This window comes from Balaenoptera acutorostrata, chromosome 6 (assembly GCF_949987535.1).
Source record: "Balaenoptera acutorostrata chromosome 6, mBalAcu1.1, whole genome shotgun sequence".
Lineage (NCBI taxonomy): Eukaryota > Metazoa > Chordata > Mammalia > Artiodactyla > Balaenopteridae > Balaenoptera > Balaenoptera acutorostrata.
The window spans coordinates 112,470,521-112,493,773 of NC_080069.1; the positions used below are offsets into that span (position 1 = coordinate 112,470,521).

General features: G+C 56.1%; 1 protein-coding gene across 14 annotated transcripts in view; it reads left to right on the forward strand.

Moving 5' to 3' along the window:
* The window catches only part of DAB2IP (DAB2 interacting protein), a 193,941-nt gene that overhangs the window by 96,059 nt on the left and 74,629 nt on the right, over positions 1 to 23,253 (forward strand). For 12 of the 14 annotated variants that reach the window (XM_057548214.1, XM_057548210.1, XM_057548216.1 and 9 more), the window contains one exon: positions 14,490 to 14,641. The exons of 1 other annotated variant lie outside the window; for it this stretch is intronic. In XM_057548214.1, coding sequence (XP_057404197.1) covers positions 14,490 to 14,641 — 152 coding nt within the window. Of the gene's footprint in view, positions 1 to 14,316; positions 14,642 to 23,253 lie in introns of those variants that run through there. One more of the 14 variants, XM_057548226.1, reaches the window with a different exon arrangement.

The following is a 23,253-nucleotide window of genomic DNA, read 5'->3' on the forward strand; positions in this document are numbered from 1 at the left end:
TGGTGGACAGAAAAGCTGGTCAGGCTTCCAGATCACATGAGCCTGCTCTGTCACTGCACAGATGGGGAAACTGAGGCCCAGAGAAGGTAGGTTTGCCTGGAATACCTGCTGGGCCTCCCTCTACCACTCCAGGCTTCTACTGCCCATCCCAAATGCACATTTACATGGGACACATCTATGTCTGTGGCCCACAGACTGGTGGAGAGATGTCAACCACGCAGTGTGGCAGACCGGCAGGCAGGAGTGCTGGACCCCAGATTGGATGCCCCAGTTTCCTCCTCGTAGTGCCAGGAATTTGCCTGTGAGGCCCATATCCCTTGCTCTGTCGAGCCTCCTGAGCTGGAGTCTCCCAACCCAGTGTCTGGCCATTGTTCTGCAGATGAGAGGGTTGGTGGGGAGAGCAGGCCCCGTACCCTCAGCCCTCCTCCTCCCCTGCCTTTCATGGAGCCTAATTGCTATTAAACTGTTTAAACCCAAAAGGCAAATTACTATCATTTCGGTCTGCGTCCATTTGGTCTGTGTCTGCCTTCTGCGGGGAGAGGCCCCCTTTCCCGCAGCAGGAAAGTAGGAGAGGGGAACATTGTCACCGACAGCCCAGGGTGGCCAGGGCTGGCCAGAACGGTCTGCAGGGCGGGAGCACGGGGCCAGGGGTTATCTGGCGCCTCCTGAATTGAGACCAGGCCAGCATCCGAGGTCTGGGACTGAGGGCAGGCTGTGGTATTTGGTAGGGTTGGGGGGCTGCCTGCCCCATTAATAAACATGAAGGTGGTTTCATCAGCGTAGCTTTACAGATTAGGAGAGCAAGGCTCAGGGAGAAGGAACTGGCCCGGGGTCCCCCAGCCGGTGAGCGGCAGAGATGGAAGTCAAGCTCTGGTCTACGAGTCCTATTGTGGGTGTGAACTAACTTACTTTCCTCCCTCGCTTCTCTGCCTTCCTTTTTTCTTTCTTTTAGTACGTTTTTAATCAGCACCAGCTGTGTTTCAGGGCCTGTGTGGGGCACTGACACAAATAGGATTAAAACGTAGGTTCTACCTGCAAAAATACGGCGGGTTTAGCTGGGGCTTGACAGTCATTTCCAGGCAGGTTAAGGGAAAGGACAGGCAGCCAGGACAGCCCCTGCGAAGGCCAGGAGATGGGAAACAGCATGAGGGACAGGAGACCCATGGCAGCACATAGAGCAAATGGGATCGGAGGCTGAATTAACAGGAGCGTGGAGTCCCCGGAGAGGGAGGCGAGGGTGGGCCGGAGCTGGCCGGCGCAGGCCTGGAGTGCAGTGTGTCCTTCAGACCAGGATACCTGACCGGGCTGGGAGAGTCGGGAGCCCCGTAAGTGGGCACAGACCAGGACCAGGGTGGGGGGTGAGGGATGGGGAGCAAGCAAACTGCTTTTCTCAAGCAGGTTGTCGGGACCCTGTCCACGCCCTCAACGTCTGAGCTTAGAATGTCCTTGTAGGTGTCCGTGAGGGCAGGGGTGGAGGGAGGAACCAATTCAAGGAGCCCAGGAATCTCCTGCCTCATTTCGGGAGGTGCCAGCTTGGCTCGAGCAGCTTGGGTGGGAGGATGGAGGGCGGAGCAAGGACAGCCTCTGCACCCTCAACCACCCGTTTCTGCCCCCGTATCCTCCGGAGGTACCTCTAGGATACCCCTGTAAGGCCCTGCACTCGAGCCTGTTGGGCGGCAAGGAGTTGAATAAACTGGTCCCCACTAAGGTGTCAGTAGCTGACTCCCCGGTCCCTGTGTTATAGGTTCCTTGCATGAAAGGAACCTTATCAATTGGAAGTTTGAGTCACAGTGGAATGTCAGGCTCTGTGACTGGCAGGTGGGATACTGTTTGGGGGTCTTTCTCCCTCTCTTCACACCTCCCTGGGTCCTGGGGATACAGTACTGGCTCTTCTCATAGGTCTACCTGGGATGGGGCAGGATTTGAATCTTAGCCCCATGGCTCCCCTCTGTGGGATCCCTCAGGCAAGGTCCCCAACTCTGAGCCTCTCTTTTTCCCATCTGTAAATGGGCACAGGAGTTCCTTGCTCACAGGGCGGCTGTGAGGGCTCAGTGCCTGGCATTCAGCCAGTGTTCATGCCCTGCCCCTCTTTCTGGTGGGCGGGGCTCACCCTACCCCACCCTTTCCCCAGAGCCTCGGGTCCTCCCTACCGCACCCCTCCACCTGCTGCCCCAAACGACATTACCCCTGACAGAGCTTCTAGGGCTCGGCTCTGACACCAGGCTCTGATACCAGAAGGTCTAGAGGGGGTGAAGGGGTCCCTAAGAGACCAGAGACCAAGTTCCCAGGTGGTGAGTACAGATGGAGGTTGGAGGTGTCCGCGCAGGGCGGTTTCTGCCCAGTTGGGGGCAGCAGAGGGCAGCAAGTGACTGCCTGGGCGGCAGCTCCCAAAGGAGAGTGGAAATCCCAGGGGTTTGTGTGCCCCCCACCCCGACCCTGGGGCCATGGGGGTCCAGCTAAACAGGCTGCAGAGCCCACTGCCGGGTAGAGAGAACAGCTCAAATCAGGAGCGCCTGTAGGCAGCTGGGCCTGGCACTGTTGGCTGAGCTGCCTGGGCTGGGTTGACCAGGGAGCTGGGGGACCTCTGAAAGGGGATCGTCATCAGGGACATGGAGGGGGGCAAGATCTGGAGCCGAGGCAGCCTTCCAGCAGGAGGAAGGGGGTTGAGGGGGCCAGGGTGCAGGCTGGCACTGTCTCTGCACTGTGGTCACCAGGCTGGACCAATAGACCCTCCATCACGGTTGTCCTCTGATGAAGTCTGGCTGACCTGGGTTCGAATCCAGGCTCTGCCAGCTCCTTGCTGTCTGCATGAGGGCACAAGGAGGCAGGGGTGGGGCAGTCATAAAACCTGTTTTACACAGTCCGCTGGGTCAGGCCCTCTCCTGAGCCCTCACTGGGTATCATCTCATGATACCATGAGGCAGATAACACAGATCCCACTTTGTTTAAAGTGACAAAACCAAGGCAGACGGAGAGTGAAGAACTTGCTGAAGCTCACTCAGCTCGAGAGCCTAGATGGTGAAGGTCTCACAGAGCCTGGCCCACAACAGGCAGCTCAGTCTCTGCCGGCCAGTGTTGTTATTCTTTCCATTTTATAGATGAGAACACTGAGGCCCTGAGAGGGGAGGTGCATTGTTCCAGGCCACACAGCCAATCGGGGACAGAGCTGGCACTCAGCCTCATCTTGTGCTGCCCCTGCCTTCAGCTGGCCTGGCCCTCACAGGTCAGAAGCTGCCTGTGCAGGGCAGACACCCTGGGTGGGAGGGAACTGCTCCCCTCTTCCCACCCCACCCTGTGTGGCCCCTGTAGGCCTTCCCCTCCCCTAGGGGACCCAGGAAACTGGGTGTGGGGGGCAGGGCTCAGATGCCTTTTCTCCCACCCCACCCCCATATGAAAATGCAGTGATTGCCTCTATCACATCCAGTGGCATTTGGGTTGGATCGCAGACATAATTATATCTGAATCTTTGGGTGGGAATTGTTTCCAAAGCCAGGAGGCCCTCTTTGGAGGCGGCAGCAATAGCATCTGTTTCTGACACACGGCCCTGCATGGGGATGAGTAACTTTTCCCATGGAATTGCTTAAAGAACATCTAAAATGAGCCATGATTGTTACTGCCCCGCTCCAGTGCCTTCGATGGCTGCCAGGGAGTGGAATCCAGCTCCCCAGCTGGCATCGAGGCCCCCAGGCCTGTCCCAGCATCCGTATAGGCTGGTCCTTCTGCCCACACTTCCTCCCCGTTTCCGTTCCTCGAGAGCTCCTTCCCTCCCCTGTGCTCCGCCACAGACTCCTGCAGACTTTCCCTCCCCAGGCTCCAGAACATAGACGCTGTGACTTAACCGTCCACCGGACGTGGTGACGTTCTCAAGGGCAGTGACTGTTTCTGATTTCTCTGAGCCCCAGGCATTGGGGCAGGGCCTCACCTGTCGCAGGCACCCGAGGGCTTTGTGGGGTGAAGGTATGTGAGAGACGCAGGGAGTGAATACATCCAGTGAGTGAGGGCGGGGTGAGGAGAGGGGGGTGAGTTTCCACCTCCTTGCTCCTGAGAGCCCACTGCACCTCTGAGGCGGAGTGGCCACCCGCGTGGGAGGAGGTCAGCACAAGTCACCCAGACCACCGCTGTCTTGCCTTGAAATTGACCTTGCCTCCACCCCATGATCCCTCAGGGGCAGGACGCCCAGGTGAGCCTGGCCTGCAGACGGTAAATCAACCCAGGAGGAGAAATAGCCTATAAAATCCTCTCCTCAAACGGTGCGTTTTGTATCCTGCAGTGAAAAGGGCTTTTAAAAGCACTGCTCACTCAGGTGGATTTATGGGGCTGCCGCCCACCTCTCCCCTCTCCCTCCCACTAGTGTTCACTGGTCTCTGGGGCTGGAGCACCCTGGGGTCCTGGTGTTCCCTGGTGCCTCCTGGTCCAGGGAGAAGTGGGATAGCTCCTCTTCCCTGCCGTGATGCTCTGGGGCTATCCCCGGCCAGCTAAGTGCCTGGGACGGCAGGGTGGCGCAGTCTGACCCAGCAGAAGCTCCCTGTGGCCCAGCACAAGGCCTGAAGTCCCACCATTAGCACCCTTCCTTCAGGCAAGCTGTTGTCTCCAGAAGGTCCCCTTGTTGTCACCGGCAAATGGGTCACCAGGGAGGGGAAGGATGGCATGCCCAAGCTGGAAAGGGAGTTAGAGATCATCTAGACCAATCCTCTCATTGTACGGATGGGGAAACTGAGTCACAGAGAGGCTAAGGTGCTTGCTCACAGCCTCATAGTGCAGTAATGGAATTATGGAAGGTCTTGGGCTCTGGTGCAGACCACCTGGGTTGAACCCAGCTCTGCCACTTCCTGGCTGTGTGGCCTTGTGCAAGTAGCTTAATGTCTCTGAACCTCCATTTTCTCATCTGCACATTGGGTTCTGAGAATTAAACAAGGTAAGTCATGTAAAGCTCTAATACAGTGCCTGAAGCTTAGACGGAGCTTAATAAATACATCTGGCTTGCTCTTATTAACGCATTGGAATAGTTCTCATTATTGTTAATAGCAGAGCTAGGTTTTGAACCCAGATTTCTTGAGTGTACGCATGGTTTTCTTGCCACTTCTGCCAGGCAGCCTCTGTTGAGAGCGTTCATTCATGCAGAGTGCGCAGAGCACAGGACAGGGTTGTTCTGATGGGGGCTAAGCAGTGAGTCACCCTGGGAAGACTGGCCTGGTGCCGGGGCCTCAGTGACGCGGCCTGGAGGGAGGCAGAAGGAGACAGTGGAGAGCCTGCTGCAGGGGTGTGGCCCCCTGATGGAGCTGGTTTTCCCCCAGCCATGTGGCCCTCGTGCTGGACTCCCTGCCCCGAGGTCAGGACTGGCTGAGGGCTTAAAGAGCTGATGAGGCGTGTGTGCCCATCCTGACCTCTGGGGTGGGCTTACGAGGCTAAGGCAAGCGTTGGCCGGCCAGAGGATTTATGGGAGTGAGTCACTCCCCCGCTGCTCTGGGTTATCACATCCCTGCTCGAGACCTTAGGAATGAGTGTCTGATTTCTGTTAACTGATGCCACTCAGTCCTGGGCACTGGCAGGTACCAGGAGGGTCTCTCTGTTGTCCTCATTTCCCCCTCCCACCTTCACACCCCCACCTGCTTCCCAACTGCGTGCCCCCACCTCCTCCCTCCTGTAGACTCTCAGGGTTTCTAATGGGCCCCCTTGGCCTGGGTGTCCTCTGCTTTGGGGAGGGGGTTGTATGTCCCATGTCATGAGCCTGGGCTCGGGTGTGTAACTTGGAGGTCGGAGGGACCTGTGATCACTCCGGGGCCCTCCAGGTCAGCCAGACCCGCTGCTGTCCTACCTCTACAATCTTTGCCTGTGCTGTGATTCTGCCTGGAATATACCTATACGGCTGCCCTGCCCCACATGATCTCAGCAAGCCCACCTGCTGCCTCACCTTCAGTGTTTCTATTATGCCTTCAAAAGCTGCCTCCTCCAGCAAGTCCACCCAGATTGACCCCAAGTGGAATCCCTTAAAAGGCCTCCCAGAGCACATTCTCTGCCTTTCTCCTTTTTCTTTTTTATTTGTTTATTCATTTAGGAAGTATTTACGGAATGCCTGCCAGGTGTCCAGCACTGGGGACCCAGGCCGCAATGGCCCCCACAGTCCTGTAGGGGAGGAAGGCATGAAACAAATGCATGTACAACTACAACTGTGATAGGTCTGCAGGGAGATATGGCCCAATCCGAGGGCATCTGGGAGGCCCCTGAGGAGAAGACTGAAGAGAGACTGAAGGGTGTGCAGGGCCCGCCAGGCAAAGGGGGACTCTGTTCTAGGCAGTGGCAATAGCCTGGGCCAAGGCCCTGTGGCAGGAGGAGCTGGCAGTTCCAAAAGTGCCGCTGAAGCCACTGGGGCTGGAGCCCAGGAGGGAGATCATGAGGGGCCTTAGGCCTCACCAAGGAGCTAGGCCTTCATCCCAGGAGCCCAGGGGTGGAGCTGGTCCATGGCAGGGTCTCATCTGTTTTTCCAAGGGTCCCTCTGGGTGCTCTTGGAGAATGAACAGGGTGACAGGGTTGGGGACAGCCAAAGCAGCGAGGAGGCTCCCACAGGTGCCTCAGAACAGCCTGGGCCGCCTCTCCAGCCGGACCATGGGACCCCTGAAGGCAGAGAGCTTGCGCTTCTTGGGGCTCAGCACATGGCGAGGCTCAGGAAACACGCCCTGAGTGAGCCATTGACCAGCCCCCTTCTCCATCACAGGAGCTTTGGGTCCTAGAAGTTGCTTCTGTAAGCTGCTGCCTTCTGTTTCCTTCTGGCTAATTGTTGGGCCGTCCCCTGGTGACCGAGCAAAGTCTGAGCAATAAAAACAATGACAATGACGGTGATGATGATAGTAGCTAATATTTTTACTGTGTGCCGGGAAATGGGCTAAGTTCTTTCCATGCATGATCTCACTGACTCGTTACAACAGTCTGTGAGGTAGCTACTATAGGCCCCATTCTATAGAAGAGGAAACAGGCTGGGACAGTTAGGGCACTGGCCTAAGGCCCACAGTCATTAAGTGGTGGAACCCTCTGCTACCTTGCCTCTTGGGGGAGGGGGAGGAAAGGTATTTGCATTTTACCCAGGGATTCCTAGACGTCAAGGTAATCCTATGACCTAAAGAAGTGTGTCAAATGGTGGTGTTTCAGGTGTGGTGATGGGCAGAAGGAGAGATGTTTGGGGCAGGGGTCTCCAGCTCTGGGTAGGGGTGAGGCCCTGCAGAGCAACCTGCCAGGCCTCAAGGCACCCAGAAACCACACATTTAGGGAGCTGTGAAGACAGTTTTCAGGGTGTGAGAGAAGCAAGTAGGTCGTCCTCAGAGATTGGCACAAAGTGAGGCCCTGCCTGCGGAGCAGGCGAAATTGGGGCGGCAGCAACATGGAGCTGTTTTCTCCCCTCCGGCCCAAGATGTGGGCTTGTGGCTCTTTGAGCTTACCCGGCCCCTCTCCCTTCCTGCCATGGCTGTGAACGTGAGCGCGTGTGGGCCGGTGTGTTTGGCCTGGGTGTCAGCGTAACTCTGTGAGTACCTGATGACAGTTGAATATATGTGTAAATGTGTGAGCCTGTCTCAGTATATTTGTATGTTTATCTGTGCGTTTCATGGCTGTGTATGTGTGTATTTGTGTGTGCGCTGGTCAGTGTGCATCTGTGTGTTTAGGTGTGTGTATCTGGTGGTGCTAGGGAGACCTGTTATGTTTATACATGCATTTCTTTGTGGCCATGTCCCTCCCCGACATGTGCACCATCCATGTCCTTGAACCTGGGTGTGTTTCTCTCCCTGGGTACTTCTCCATGTGAACATGTTTGGGTGTAGCTATCCGGGCAATATTTTAATGCAAGAGTGATCCTTGAGTGTCAGGCTCCAGCCCCTTCCCGGTCCTCATGGCCAGTGAATTGGTTCTCTTTGTGTGATGTGAGTAGTCTGGCTACCTTCTCTGGGTAAGGTGGAGTGTGGAGGTCTTATGTTCAAAGGAGCGCCGGCATGGGCTTAGTGAGGGTTCTGTGGGCTTACGGAGGCCTGTCAGTAGGTGGCCACTGGGAAGGCACCAACTTGATCCTGGCTTAAAATTCCTCCCACCTTTCACCTGTCACAGTGTCTGACATTCCACCGTTACTGAGTTATTCCCCAACTGGGACCCTCTTTGGTGGTGCATAGCTCCCAGGGGAGGAGGCCAGAGAGGCCTGGCAGCTTGCTGAGGGTAGAGCCCCAGGAAAGGGGAAGAGGGCAGGAGGAATTGTGCATCTGAAGGATTCAAGCAAAGCCACAGAAATTGCTGGTACTGTTAGTGCCAAACGTGGGAGAGCCCAGCTGTGAAAGGCAGCTGCTCTAGCTTTAGAGAATCATCAAATACCAGCACTGGAAAGGAGCTTGGTGATCACCCAACCCAGGCCCTCGGAGTACAGATGGGAAGACTGAGGCCTGGAAAGAGGAAACATGGGGAGCCTGGGAGGTTCTGGAAGCATTCTGGCATTGCAAAGAGCACTGGGCAAGGAGAAAGGGGACCTAGGTTCTGCCATGGGTCTGCCACTGCCCTGCTCAGTGACTCTGGGAAAGTCCCCCTGCCCTCTGGGCCTCGGGTGTCTTATCTGGATCATGTGGGCATTGGCCTGGCTGCCGGCTCTGGGCACTCCCAGCTCTCACGCTGCTATCTTAGAAAAACATAGGACTCCTCACCACCCCCAGCCCCTTCCTGGAGCCTCTGCCAGGGTAGAGTGAGGTGTCCCTACCAGCCTGCCAAGGTGTCAGGTCTGCCTGCCAGCCTCTGAGCCCGGCAGATCTCCTCTCCTGGGGCTGAGAGAGGCAGTGATATCTGGATGGGATCTTCCCCTCCCTTTCCTGTTTATTAGGTGTGCTTTTGGCATTTGCACAGAGCCTCAGAAAGAAATTGAGAGACATGCCTGTTACAAGAGCCTCCTTCTTTGAAGGATATCTGTTTGGATGCAGGTCTTAGAAATGGCCACAAAGGAGAAGCTGGTCCGGGGCCAAGGGAGGGCCATGGGGCTCTACCTTCATCCTGAGCACCGTCGCATGTCAGGCCCACCCACCGTCTGCAGTGACCCAGAGTCGGTTTGTTAAAAGGGAGAAGGTGATGAAGGCAGAATTGAGGATGCAGGACCAAATAGATGATGGAGTTGGGGGCTGGTAGAGCACCTACTATGTGCCATGCATGGTGCTGAGTGCTTTACACTCAGGTGAGACCAGTGGTGACACGTGACTCCCAGGTGCCCAAGTGGTGTTGCTGGAATACAAACCCATTGCCCCCCAAATGCTGCCTCCTGGATGGGGAGTGATGCACGCGTGAGGATGGGACTGGGCAAGTCTCCCCTCCCTGAGCCACCAGGTCCTCACCTGTGAGCCCCAGGTGACAGCCCTGCACTCAGGGAGAAGCCCACCTTCCCTTCTTTCTTCTCTCCCCCTGGCCCAGCATGGTACCTGGGGCATGGGGAGGAGGGGCTGAGCAGTCACTTCCGTCCTGGCCTTTGACACGTGTGTGTGTGTGTGTGTGTGCGCGCGCGCGCACGGGTGTGTGTGTGTGTGTGTGTACGCGCGCGCACGGCTCTGTGTGTGTGTGTGCGTGCGCGCGCGCACGTCTGTGTGTGTATGTGGGGGGGGGGCACGTGTGCATGTGTAAGAGGACCCCTGCCCCGCCTGCTCAGAGGCTACAACTCTCCTGGTTACAATCCCAGCTCTACCACCTAACAGCTCCGCCACTCTCAGCAAGTAGCTTAAATTCTCTGAGGCTCTGTTTCCCCACTTGAAAACCCCAAACATCCTTCTGAAGCACATGTCCTCACGAGGATTCCTGATATGAGGCATCGGGCCCTCCTAGGCATCCCCTCTGCTCGGGCTCCGGATGTGTTCCGTGAGTGCCCCGGGCAGAGCGACCTGGCAGAGCAGGAGCCCGGAAATTGGTAATTTATCATCATCGTCATCACATGGAATGGATTGAAATGGTGAATGGAGAAATCACGAGTCTGGAATTCTGAAAGGCCTTTGAGAAAGTTTCCCAGCACTTCCTGGAGAAGCAGCACTGTGACCGGGGTCAGCGTGGCGGCAGAGAATAGGGATGGGGGAGCGGGCGACAACTCGGGTCCTGCAAGCCAGAGACCCCATGGGCCTCTGTCCTCCGCTCGGGACTTTTCTTGCACTTTGGTCATTGACATGGATGGAAGCCCAAGGGGCTTGGACCATTGACATGGATTAGCTGGGAGGGAGGACATCTGCATGGGCAGAGTGAGCTGTCACCGAGGTGGGCAGAGGCTACAAGGGCTGTCCACACCCTGTCACCAAAGGACTGGGGGTGGTGACACCAGGCAGCAGCCTCGTGCAAAAGTCCCTGGGGCCTTAGTTGACCTAAGCACAGTGGCACAGCTGCCTGAGAAGCGCAGGGGAACGGGGCTGTGTTAGCAGAGACACAGCGCGCCATCTGGGGAGGGGGCAGGCTTGGTCCCCGAGGACTGTGCAGGCGCCTTGCTGAGCTTTAGACATCAGACCCTGCGCCAGTGAATGAAAGCGGAGGCCTCCACCTGTGCAGCTCCACCCGCCCGAGCACTTTGAACCTCCGGAGTCTCTGTGAGGTTGCTTTAGAAGAGAAGTGCTTGTTTAAAAGAGTTCAAAACTACCAAACCGAGTGATTTTCTGTGGCTCCAGGATAATTTTTGCAAGCACATTCCATTCATTCACTAGGCATGACACCAGCCCTGTCCCCACTGCCACGTTGCTTTCAAGTTCCTCAGAGAGTCCAGACAGACTCCCACCTGTGGTGGTCACATACCTCCTCGGGGCAAAAATTGGTGGCTGTATCAGAGCCAACCTTGGTAATAAGAATAATAAACCTGGCAACTACTGTGTTTAGTTGCTTAGTATTTACTGTTTTACTGGGGATAGCTTACCTCATTTAATCCTTCCCACAACCCTATAGAGAAGGTATCATCCTTAACCCATTTTACAGATAGGGACACTGAGGCTCAGAGAGGTCCAGTAATTTTCCCACGGCTTATCTGAACTAAGATTTGAGCACAAGCAGTGTGAGAGGACTTCAGCTGGCCTGAGGGGTTGATCAGCAGGGCTGGAGTATGTAGTCAGGGCCTCCTGGAGAAGGTGGATAAAGTCAGGCCCTGGGGGTGTGGAAGGGGAGGGGATCCACGGCTTTGTCTGTCCTACTTAATCCTCACTGCAGCCCCCACCCAGTTCACAGAGAGGCGAGGGACCTTGCCTACCATCTCACCGCCAAGGGTCTATGGAGCTGCATTTGAGCCCCATTTGTTTGCCTCTGGCTCCCAGCTCTCAGCCACTGGGCTGTCAGTGGGGTCCACGGCAGTGAGCATCGAGAACCCTGTTTTACTGAAAGAAGGGACGTGATTTGCCCACTGCCCCTCACTAAAGGTCGACTTGGGTCTAGAACAAGATTTTCTGACTTGAAGGCCAGTCTGTCCCTCTTCCTGAGTTCAGGGCTGCAGCTGCCTCCAGAAATCATGTCCTGGGACCTGCCCATGAAGGAACAGGAGAAAAGGCTCGTCTCCCTTCATCCAGGGCTGGGCGAGGAGCCACCCTTGTCCCTTCGCCCCAAGAAGGAGGTCAGTAAGCAAGCTATGAGGCTAAGCAGGGCAGGGAACTGGAGTCCGGGGTCTTTGATTAACCTTGCTGTGTGACCTTGGGAAAGGTCTCTGGGCATTATTCACCCTTGTAATACAGTCTTTTGGATCTGAGTCCCCTTCCAGCTGTGGCTTTCTGGGATAATGAGCATTTGTTAAGCCTGCCATATGTAGAGCCCTGAGCTGGGTCCTCTGGGGGACATAAGGTCCTCCATGGTGGGTATGTGTGGTGAGGTGGGGGACAGGTGAGCTCCCTGTCCTCTTGTTATTCTGTACACTGCTCACCTCATAGTGTTCATGTCGGTCTTGGTCACTATGCCTAGCACATAGTAGGCTCTTGACAAACGGTGAATGAATGAATATTATAGAGAGTTTGAGTCCCCAAGGTCATGGTCAGTTTGGGGAGGTACATTCAGAGTAGGCTTCAAGGATGCTTACAGGTAATGCTTATCAAAGGAGCATTAAGTGTAGCCTTGATGGGTGGGGGTGGGGAAGACGAAGTGATACTGTCCCACTCAACCTCTTAGAAGGAAGAAAACTTTTTTTTTTTAAACTCAGGAATAGGATAAAGCCGTCCATATTGCTACATAATGAGCTCCATAAATTGTGAAACATGCTTTGTGGTTCTTTGTACCACAAGAGTGTAAAAAATTGTGAGATTTTAATCAGTGTAGAAAATAAAAACCAATAAAAAGTACAAGCCCATTGGGGGAACTTGCTTGACAACCACACCTGCGAGAGAAGAACTCATCCAAGTTAGCCAGGTGCATCTCCCCTCCCCCCACACCTGCCAAGAGCCCAAGGTTGGGAGAGCCCAGAGCTTATTCAGGGGTGCAGGTCCCTGCCTTCATGCTGTGTCTCCCAGAGAGCCTGCTGTCCCCCTGGCCCGCCACCATTTGTGGTCCCTCTGCATTAGGCCTCGTCCTGTCTGTGGGTCACCACTCTGGAAGAGGGTCCCTCCTGTAGTCCCTAACCCCTAAGAGATCATTGTTAAACTGCAACTGATTAGAGTACCTTGATGGGTGATACCAAGCTGTAGAGGTGAGAGGCATTTGGACTCCACTGCCTGGGAAGGCCTGAATAAGGTGGCATTTCAGCTGGGCCTTGAAGGATGTGCAGAATTCTGACAGGTGGCCACAGGGATAAGCCTTCTATGGATGGGAGAGATTGAGGGGGAGGAAAAAGTAGGGGCAGAAAGATGGGAAAAGGGAAAGCTTGAAGAGGGTGGGCAGAAGAGGGGGGTCCTATGGGAAAAGCTCTGACGTTAGGCAGGTCTGAGAGCTGTGTGTCCTTGGGTGAGTCATTTCACCTCTCTGAGCAAGGTTTCTTCATTTGCAGAAAGGGATGTTTCTCTGTTATTTCTGTTTGTGTGGGTGACATGAGATGATGTGTACAACCAACATTTGCTCTCATCAGTCTCGGGTGCTAGGGCCATAGAGATGGACAGATCCAGTAAGGGCGTGGACTACAGCAAATGTCCAACTCTCCCCCCAGAGCAGAGAGGGCCACCAAGCCTACCCTTTATTGTGTGATGGATGAAATATGGTGTTCACATCGTGAACAACATTAACTCTAAAATGAGTTAATATCCCATTCCCTTCTATCCTTATATCACCTGGAATTGAGGCTGGGGTGGGTGAGTGCCCAGAATCCCTCTCAGACAATTCCACCCACAGGGAATCCCTCTTCCTGCAGTTTTCCTCTCCCTCCAACTGCCTGAGGGTACCAAGTCCAGAACACCCCAGGCTGTGGCCCCTTGAGCCCCCAAATCTACCCCAGGGTAGACTGGTTCAACTTGCTGTACTGAACTCTGTCTCCTCCCTGTCTCTTCCATTAGACCCGGAGCTCTGGGGGCTGCGCTCAGCTTAGGCTCTGGTCTCAGAGTCCAGCGCAGTCTGATAGATGCATGAATGGCCTAATGGGGAGGCCCGGCTGAGGTCTGTCATACTCCTCCCAGGAGTGGACCCCTACCCGCCATGGGTCATGAATGGGCCAGCAGGCAGCAGTCTCTCTAGAGAAGGTCCAGCCTTCCCTCAGACCTGGCTCCAAATCTTGAAGCACGCAATGGGGGTACTCAGCAAACCCTTCAGCCCCTCGGCCTCTCCTTGAGCTTGATACTAGGTCACACTGTCCCCAAGGTGGTTGCCCCTGCTGGGGTACAACGGTTCCAGGCAAAGGGCTCCACCCCGAGGGCCTGTGACAGTCACCTGCGAAAGGAAAGACGCCCAGGTTAGGGGTCCAGGGTGCTACCAAGAGTTGCGCTAGCCGGCCGTTCCCGGGAGGACCGGACGCCTGCTCGCAGAGCCTTAGTTTCCCCCATCTGTATACCACCCGGGCTGAGAACATCGACCTCGCGGGTGGAGGAAGGCGCTTTGGCAATCCAGGACCGGGAGGGGGGCGTGGACTCCTCCAGGTGGGTGGCGGTGTGTGACCTCGTTACTGTAAGAGGTGAGGAGGCTGCTGCTGCGGAGGCCGCCGCCGCCGCGGAGGCCCCCCGAGGGTCCCCGCCCCTCTTCAGCCCCGCCCCCTCAGCCCCCGGGGGCTCTCCCGCCCCCGCGCCCGGGGGGCTCGGGCGTCCTCGGTCGCGGCCGGCGCGGCGCGGCTCGGCTCGGCGTCGCCATGGCAACAGCGGCTTAGGGGGCGGGGGCGACGTGGCTGGCTGGCTGGCTGGCTGGCTGGCGGCGCGGGGTGGGCTGGGCCGCGCTGCGCGGGCCGGGCCGTCGGCGCTCGGTCGGCGGGCGGGCGGCGCGGGCCGCGAGGTGCAGGGGCCAGCCCGAGCCCGCGCCCGCCCTCGGCCGCACGGCCGCCCGAGCCAGGGCGCGGGTTCCGCGCGGGTCCCAGGCCCGCCGCCGCCGCGCTAACCCCGCCTCCCTTCCCCCTCTTGTCGCCCCGCGCGCAGGGCTTCCTCAGCCGCCGCCTCAAGGGCTCCATCAAGCGCACCAAGAGCCAGCCCAAGCTGGACCGCAACCACAGCTTCCGCCACATCCTGCCGGGGTTCCGGAGCGCCGCCGCCGCCGCCGCCGCCTCCGCCTCCGCCGCGGACAATGAGAGGTGAGCCCGCCGTCGCCGCCGGCCCGGCCTCCGCGCGCCGCCGCCCCGGGATGCGCCCCGGAGGGCGCGGGGACAAAGCGAGAGCCGGGCTGGGGCGCGCCGAAAGCGCGAGGGCGCCCCACGCCGCCCTCCGGCAACTTGTGGGGCCATCTCGGACGGGGGCGGGGCGCGACGGGAGGACCCTTCTCACTCCCCCAGGGGTGAGGACCGGGTGCCCGAGCCTCGGGGCGAGGCCGGGAGGGAAGTGCCCTCGCCGGGAAGTCCTGCCTCGCCTCGCCGAGGTGGGCATTGTTTCCCGGGCGGTACAGTGCCCGGAGCTGGGGACAGAAGTGGCGCCTCCACCCCAGGATCCATCCTCTGCCTCTGGAGCCCTTGAGTGTCCGATACAAAAGGCATTTCGGCTGGGTTTTGCGGAGACCCAGCGGTGAGGAAGAGGGTGAACATCTGGAGGGGAGGAGCAGGGGGCTGGGCCGTTTAGGGGGCACATCTGCTGTAAGTAGGGCGCGTGCTCCGCTGGGGGCTGGGGCGAGCAGAGCGGGCAGTGCCGGGGCCCTGAGCTCAGGGGCATTGCCTGAGGCCAAGGAATAAGGGCCTCATCCTTTCCAGCCCCGGGCAGCTGCTTCCCTCCCTCACCTCTCCACTCCCAGGGGTGTCTCCTATTCCCTGTTTCCTTTTCCTAGGCAAGCCAGGAGCAGGTGTGGAAATTCCAAGGGGAGGTGGCTTGTGGGGCAGAGGAGGAGGAGAGGAGGCGGTTCAGCCTGCCTGGAGTCACTGGCAAGGAGCAGGCTTCAGTTCGCAAGGGCAAGCCCTCCTGTCCGCTTGCGGGGACACCGGGCGGACACAGCCTCTCGGGGCCCAGGTCCCCCCTCCTTGAGCCGTGCCAGCCCCAGCACCTTTCTGCTTGGGCACAGCATGGTGGTGGATTCTGGTGCCAGTTAGAACATGTTCCTGCTCAGCTAAGTGGAGGTGAAAGAACAGGCGGGCAGCAAGGAGCCTTTTCGGCATTCAGCCCCAGCATCTCAGGCCCCTGGCATCTGCCTTCCTTCATAGGGCTGTGCCCCTGTGTATGATTGGTGAGCTGGCACTCCCTGTAAGGGAGGCACAGGTAGAATGAAAATGTCTCTCCCCTCCCCCTTGGTTCCAGCAGGCAGAGGAGTACAAGTTATAGCCCAACTCCTGCCCAAGGTTGAGTGACTGTTTAACTGACCCCTAGCATCTTCCCGAAGAGTACTCTTTCCACTCTCCAGGAGAATTACTAGACCTTTAATTTCCATCAGCCCCGAGCTGCTCTCTCTAATGCATCCTCACCACTGCCTGCAGCTGGTTTCCTGCCCCAGCTGCCAAGCCCAGCCCGAGGCAGGACCCTCAGCCTTTTTCTGATGGCCGTGGTGCCTCAGGGGACCAGGCGTGCCCTGGCAGGAAGATTTAGCCAAGCCAGAGCTCAGCGCTGGGTGCAGCCACTGCGTCTTTGAAAATCTCGGTTCCCATCTTTGTTATTGTCTGGGCGGCAGGCCACCCGGTTTGCTGCCTTCCTCCCTCCGCCCGGCCCCTTCCTCTGGCTTTCTTCCTCAGGAACATGCCCTTCTCTGCGCTTTCCTTGGTGGGGGTCAGGACCCTCTGCACCCGCATGCAGGGCCTCGTGTACGTACCCAGTTTTGTGTGCGTGTGTGGGTGTCCGGGGAACAGGAGAGACGGCAGGCGGTCCGGCCTCTGAGTGTGCCTGCCCTCCTGGGAGCAGACAGCGTGCATGCCATGTTTACCTCCCTCCAGCGGGAAGCCTGCATGGAGACGCCGGCGAGCACTCGGCTGGCAACCCTGGCCGGAGGTCAGGGCCTGGCTGAGATGACCTGGAGCAGGTCCTGCCCAGCTTGGCCTCAGGTCAGCTTTGCCACATGCCGGAGGGGCACGGAGGGGGGTGGGTAGGGAGTAAGACTACAAGTCTGTTTCTAGAAACGGTGGTAAACGGTAGCTGTTGGAGCAGAATGTCACTGACAGTGGTGTGGAATTGTCTTATTAATTTTCTATAAACAAAATCTGGCTTGGTGGCTTCTCTGGCACAGGAAGGGAGCCCAGACTTCCCACGGACAGGCAGAGAGACTGAGTTTGAAGTCCTTCTGTCTAGCCTTGGAGCGGCAGTGGGCTTTACTCGGACTGGGGTCTCCTGATGTGCTGCTTTGCTTTGAAGTAGATTTATCGGCTGCTGGTGGGATGGCTGGACAGGTGTTTCTCTGAGGCAGTCCCTGGATTCGCCCTGTTTGGAGTTGAGTGAGTCAATCCAACTCTGGCGACCCCCCCCCCCCCCAAGCTCACGGTCAACGCTGGGTGAGTGGAGAGGCGCCTCCCTCCGCTCTGCCGTGGGGTGGTGGTGGTGGTGCTGCTGAAGGCTGGGAGGACGGGACGGCTGCCTTTGGCTTGGCTCATGGGACCCCACTGGGCTGGCTCAGCAGTGAGGAGGGCGTTGACTCCCGGCTCCGTGGGACCCCACTGGGCTGCCGTGCCTCTCCCTGGGAAGGGGGTAAGTGCAGAGACAGCGGCCTCACTGAGGAGATGGGCACGGGAAGGGGGCTGGGGGCCTCTAGGGTGGCAGATGTGAGCCCCCATGGCCGCCTCATGTGGAGAAGGAGCACAGGGGACTCAGGGGCGGCCACTTGGGTTCTGACTCTGGATGAATCTGTCTGCTTTATGGCTGCTGAAGCGGCTTTGTTGCACGCTCTCTGTGCTGGGGAGGTTATTTTCTTTTTGAGCTGGGATTCTCTCATCTGGGAGCTTTTTTTTTTTTTTGCGCTGGGATTCTCTCCTCTGGCTTCTCTCATCCAGTTGGCTCCGTTCTGGGATCTTTCAGCTCCCTGGGAAAGGAGTCTGCCCCAGGTGTGGAGACGCTGAAGTTGGCTGATGCGGGGAGAGGGCTGAGGCCTGATTGTAAGGCTGGGATCAAGCCAGCCAGGGCTTGGTGGGCACAACTGGGCTCTGGGGTCCCCGAGGACCACAGGACAGGTTTGAGCTTTTGTACTTATTTCCCTGAAGACAGCCTGGGGGAGGTTCCCAGCCGGTCTCCAAGATCACTGGACGCCTCAACGCTCATTTCTCCTTTGGAGGTTTTGGAAATAAGCACCAAGGACAGGTAATCATTTCCCGTGGATAACAGAAATGAATGCCGCTCGGAGGCTTTCCAGGTGAAAGGTGTGCTGGCAAAAGCACTTTTGTTTTGCAGGCTGGAAATGTTCCTGCTTCATTTACAAGACTGTTTTAATGTTGGTAAAAGCGATCTCGGATGTTGTGCTTCTGCCTTCCCAGAAGATAATTTCCAAGTCACTCATTTATTTATTAATGTTGCTGAGTAGCTAGGAGGGTCAGCTGGCAATACTGTGCTTTCCTCATTTTTTTTTTCTCCCTGATACTGTATCTGGGTGAGTCTGGCCCTCCACACAGGCGGGCAACCCAGGTGCAGTTACCCAAGGCTGATATGTGTGGAGTGAGAGATTGATTTCCCTTACAGGGAGTATGTGTGTTGCCTGGAGTTCCCACACCTGAAAGTTACTAATGGTAGGATTCCAGGCAGTGTAAGACTAGGGAGGGAGATAATTTGGAAGTTGGGGGAGGGGGCTTTCAGGGACCCTCACCCGGCCCTGAGTAGGCAAGAATCAATTCTACCCCTTTGGGTGAGGCATTCCTTGGTGGGAGGAGAGGAAGCTTGATGAGGAACAGGAAAAAATGGAAGACGGAATCTGTTTTCTGTTGACAGTAGGTACAGGAAGGGCTGGGCACCCAGGCCTGGGTTTTCTCCACTCTCTCCCTCCCCTGCTGTAGACAGGGAGAGCCTGGTCCTTCTCTGCCTTCCCTTGGGTGATGTTGAGATGACTGGGCATCTTAGTCTCTGGGAATAATGGGATGTATGTGATCTTTGGATTTGAAGCCAGGCATTCCTGGGGCAAGTCACTTAACCTTTCTGAGCCTCAGTTTACACATTGGCAAAATGGGCCTGATGATAATAATGTCGTTGGAAACGATATTAATATATTCAGCATGTGTTTAATAGAAAATGTCTGTCCTGTTCAGTACTGTTTCCTTAGCAACTCACACTGGGTCTTACACGTTTCTTAAATGTTTCTAAAATTTTATTAAATAAGTTATAACACACGAGAGCAGTTAGACAAGTGTGTTTTAGGTTTTCAGTAAGCGGTAGTTAATATTGGTGGGGAACAGACCCTTCATCTTGGTAAGCCTCAGTTTTCTCATCTGCAGTGTGGGAATAATAACATGCAATCGTGCGGTGTTATTTTGAGTTCGAGAGATAATACTCGATGTTGCTGTCCCTCATAAGGTGAAAGGGGCTGTACAGAGGACCATTACTACTTTGAACACAAGAAATAGCCAAGTGGAATGACCCTGGTTCTTGTCTACACCTGGGAAAGCAAACCTCTACTATATGTGTTTTAAAAATTGATTTGTAAAGTTCACTGTTCCATCTGATGTTCAGGCCATACTTGTTTTTAGTAATTTAGGCGTTTAGGTTATGTCTAGTTTTTCTTTATTAAAAATGGTGCTGGTATTTAATCCTTGAGTATGCATCATTTATCTGCATCTGTGATTGATTTCATGAGGTTAAAGTCTTAGAATTACTAGGTGGAAGAATATGAACAGTTTCAGGTTTTTGATAAAAATGCCTCACATTGAGAGCCTGTAGTAATTTACACTCCCCCAATGATTTTTGAGGGTGCTCACCTGTTTCCTTAGACCTTTAAAAACATTGGGTGTCATCATTAACACAATCTTTGTCATTTGTATAGGCAGAAAAATGGCATTTGTTTGTTATTTGCATTTCTTGCTTGTTAGTGATTGAACACTGTTTTCCTGAGTTTAATGGCCAGTAGTGCTGCTGCTTTTGAGTCTTGTCTGTTCGTGTCCTTTGCCTTCTGAACGTTCTGACAAGGCCCTTGCAGGAGTCTTAGTTGTCCTGTTTGGCCTTCCTCGGCTCTGAGAGGCCTCATGTAGGTGGATCTTTGTTAAATGGGTCTCTGTCTACCAAGCGGTATGGCTGGGAATTCATTAATTACCTGCAAGGAATGCTTCCCAGCTCCCCGCTCCTCTGCTCTCCTCTCCATAAGGGAGTCAGATTTAATTCTTAATCCGATAATTATCATAAGGAGGCCTGGCATTTACACAGCTCCTTGAAAGGTCTTTCACCATGCAGAATAGGTAGGTGGTGAAGGGACTGTTAGATTCAGGGAAACTGAGGCACAGGGTCAAAGGCATGGTGGTGGGACCATTACAGAAGCTAGGCCTCATGACCACGTCCCGACCCACCTGCAGCATTGTTCTTGGATCCCCATGGGCACCTTTGGGGCAGGGCTGACTGGAGCCCCACTAACGAGCACGTGATTCTGAGCCTCATATCCGGAGGGAGGGGAAAGCCACAGAACATGACCCAGACTTGGAGAAGAACCAATTTATTTTTGCTTTCTCATTTTTATCACCCTCCTTTTAGATCTGCAGCTCCCTCGTGTATCTTCCAGAGATCTGAGCCGGGCAATATTTTTAGGAACGGTGGAAATTAGCTAGTGAGAATGTGATCAGCCCCAGGCTGGGGTTTTAAAAGCTAGAGAAGCCTTTTTTTGTACAAGTGTCTGTAGGCATGTGTACATCCATGAGTGCGTGGTTTTGTGTGTCTTACAAGTACGCATCTGCCCTCATGAAGGTGTGTGTGCGTTATATGTAAGTGTTCTTGTACATGTCTGTGCGTCTGAGATGAGTAATCGCATGTAAAGCATTTGGAACAGTGCCTGGCACTTCATGTTGGGTTGGCACATGAAGTGGCTCTTTTTGTAGGTCGAATATGGACATACGGTTCATTCTAAGTGCTCAATGAGTGCTGGCTACCATTCTTACTGTGTCTGTTTTCTTATGTGTACGTGTCTATCGGCATGTGCGTGTGTGTTTACATACATCCTGTTTCGCCATGTGCGTGGTGTGTTCTGTGTTTGCGCTCTCACATGTGCGCATCTGCGTGCGTGTGTGCAGTTGCTGTCTGGGCGTGTGGCCACCGAGCTGGCCAGTTTTGTGAACAAACTGCCTGCCTTCTTGGGGAGAGCCTCCCAGGGCTCAGCATATCCCCAGGCCGTCAGGACAGCCACCCTCTGAGTCCCCTCATGCCTTTAGGTGCCTGCAGAGCCCAGGCCTGGGTGCCAGGCCTGAGGGGTGCTGTGGGTGAGGCCTTTCGCATTCTCCCAGAGTAACCCTGCTTATTTCCAGGTCCCGTGTCTGAGGATATGCAAATTGACTCTTTAATGGAATTCCTTTGCAAAATATTACTTGAACCAGAAAGTTAATTACCAGGCTCTAATTAATGGCTATTTTAGAGGGCCGCAGAAGCGAGCTGGAGATCATAGGGAGACCGAAAAGGCAAGAAGGAAAACATCCAGCTCCCACGGCTGGCGTGTGACTCCTTCCCAGGTGGCAGGGCCCACTTAACTCCTCCCCCACCCGCCCTCCTGGGTGACTTGGTGCGGTGAGTGGAAAAGCGCCCCTTGCTAATGCTGGGTCTCCTGGCCGACAGTCCATCCGCCTGCGAGGAGTGGCTTGGGCCGCATTCCCAGCCTGGGGTGGGGTATGTGAGTGGCCACGGAGAGCAAGCCCGGACTGGCGGATTGACATGAGGCTGTACCACTCCTACCCCCACCCTCTGAGGCCCCAGAGCAGCCAGGCGACATGCCTGAGGCCTGGGCTATGGACAGGACAGTCACCGGCCACTCTACAGTGAAACTAACCCCTTTGCTACTCCTCTAGCGGCCTTTGGGCTGCTGCCTATGGGACCCCTCCTCCCAATTCCAGAGTTTGAGGCAGCTTCTCAGAGGACCAGATCTCCACCAGGGGCGTGTTCCCCCCTCAGTGCTCAGTGTAGAGTCACCTGTGATCCTGCCCACCCACGTCAGAGGACAGGCTGAAAGCCCAGAGGAGATGACCGTGAGGGGAGTGATGCGGAAGTTACCCCTCCCAGCTGGGGGCACCAGGAAGGGTGGCCTGTGTTACTGTCCCCTCCTGGGACAGAGGGAATCTCCGTCCTCTGTGGGCATGTGTGAGCCTGTGGGTGGGCACACAGCATCTCACACATACTGGGGGCACAGCCTGGGCTGCCCCCCAGGTCCTGCCTACAGGCCACACCACACGCCCCCGGGCGTGCACATGTAAGAACCTTCCTTGCCAAGGTAAGAACCTTGGCAACTGGAAGCCAGGTCCCTGTGGAAGCCATGAGGTGTGCACCAGAGGTCCCCTCTGAGCCAGGCGGGTGGTGCGGTGAGGACCCAGGGGAAGGAGAGGGAGACGGGATCCCGCCTGCAGGGTCCCTGGCAGCCTATCTGGGAATACTCTGTGCGTTCCTGGGGAGGGTAAGAAGTGACCCCAAGGTTGGAGGTCAAGCCTGATCCTGGGGGTGTGCCAAGAATAGGGCATTCCCCAGACACCCCCACTTGCACCCGCTCAGGAAGCCTGCATGCACCTGACCCCTGGGGTCGTCCCCTCGAAGGCCGCGGCTGATGGCGGGCTGGGGCGGGCTGCTGGGAGGCCCGAACACAGCACTTTGTTCTTTGGGGAGGCACTGGGGGTCTGCCTGGTGATTAACTACCAGGAGGGGAGGGGCCAGAGGGCAGCCTCCAGGACGTCTTCGCATTCTCCCAAAGGCAGCTGAGCAGGGCTTTGTCGCCCCACCTCCTGCCGCCCCTCCTGCTGCCGCTTTTACCTGGACTGCCACAGGCCAGGCTGGAGCGCAGGAACCTGCCTCCTGGGCCTGCTGCACTGCTAACTCGGAAAAGCCACAAGTCTGTCTCCCCGTGTCTCCAGGGGGGCTGGCGGGCCAGGAATTGGCCCAGATAGAAGGTTGGGTTTGCACTTTTCCCCACAGCAGGTGCTCTGAGGGGTGAGTTACTCCTTGTCACAGTGATCCCCTGCCTCCCTTTTCTGGTGGGCAGCCCCCATGGGGGAGCTGAGGGGTCCCGGCTGGCTCTGGCCAGGGCCCAGTTAACGCCGGGACCATCGCCTGCCTCGGCTAGCCCTGACCTTTCTCCCAGCCCTTGTTTGCAGGGCCTGGTTGTAAAAGAGCACTTCGGGTAGAAATATAGATGCCACCGTGGTAGCACAGGCTCTAATTTGATGCGACATTGTCCTGGGGAGTTTTCATACTGAGGGCAGTGAGTTAGTGCAGCATCTCCCTGTGCCCACTGACTAAGGGGAAGTTAATTTCATGCTGTCTTGTTGACATTCGCAGTGGAAGCTTCCTGTTGCAGCTGCAGACTGTTAGCATGTGAAGGATGTGTGCGCCCAGCAATTACTGTTTCCGGCTGGGGAGGAAATTGATTAATAGATTGTTCACAGCCCCACCCCTCTACTCCTATTACCCTTCTTTCCCCCTTTCCACCTTCCCCAGATTTCATCAGGAAACTCAGTCCCAGAATTGGCTCTGATAAAACCCCACTCTTGTCTTGGAAGCTGAGGGCCTGGCCCCTGAGCAGGACTGACCAGCCCACCCCAGGCAGGACCCCTGATAAAATGTAGATTCTTGGGCCCCACCCTAGACCTTCAGAATTAGACTCTGGTGGAGCAATCACGTTTCCCCAAAGTGT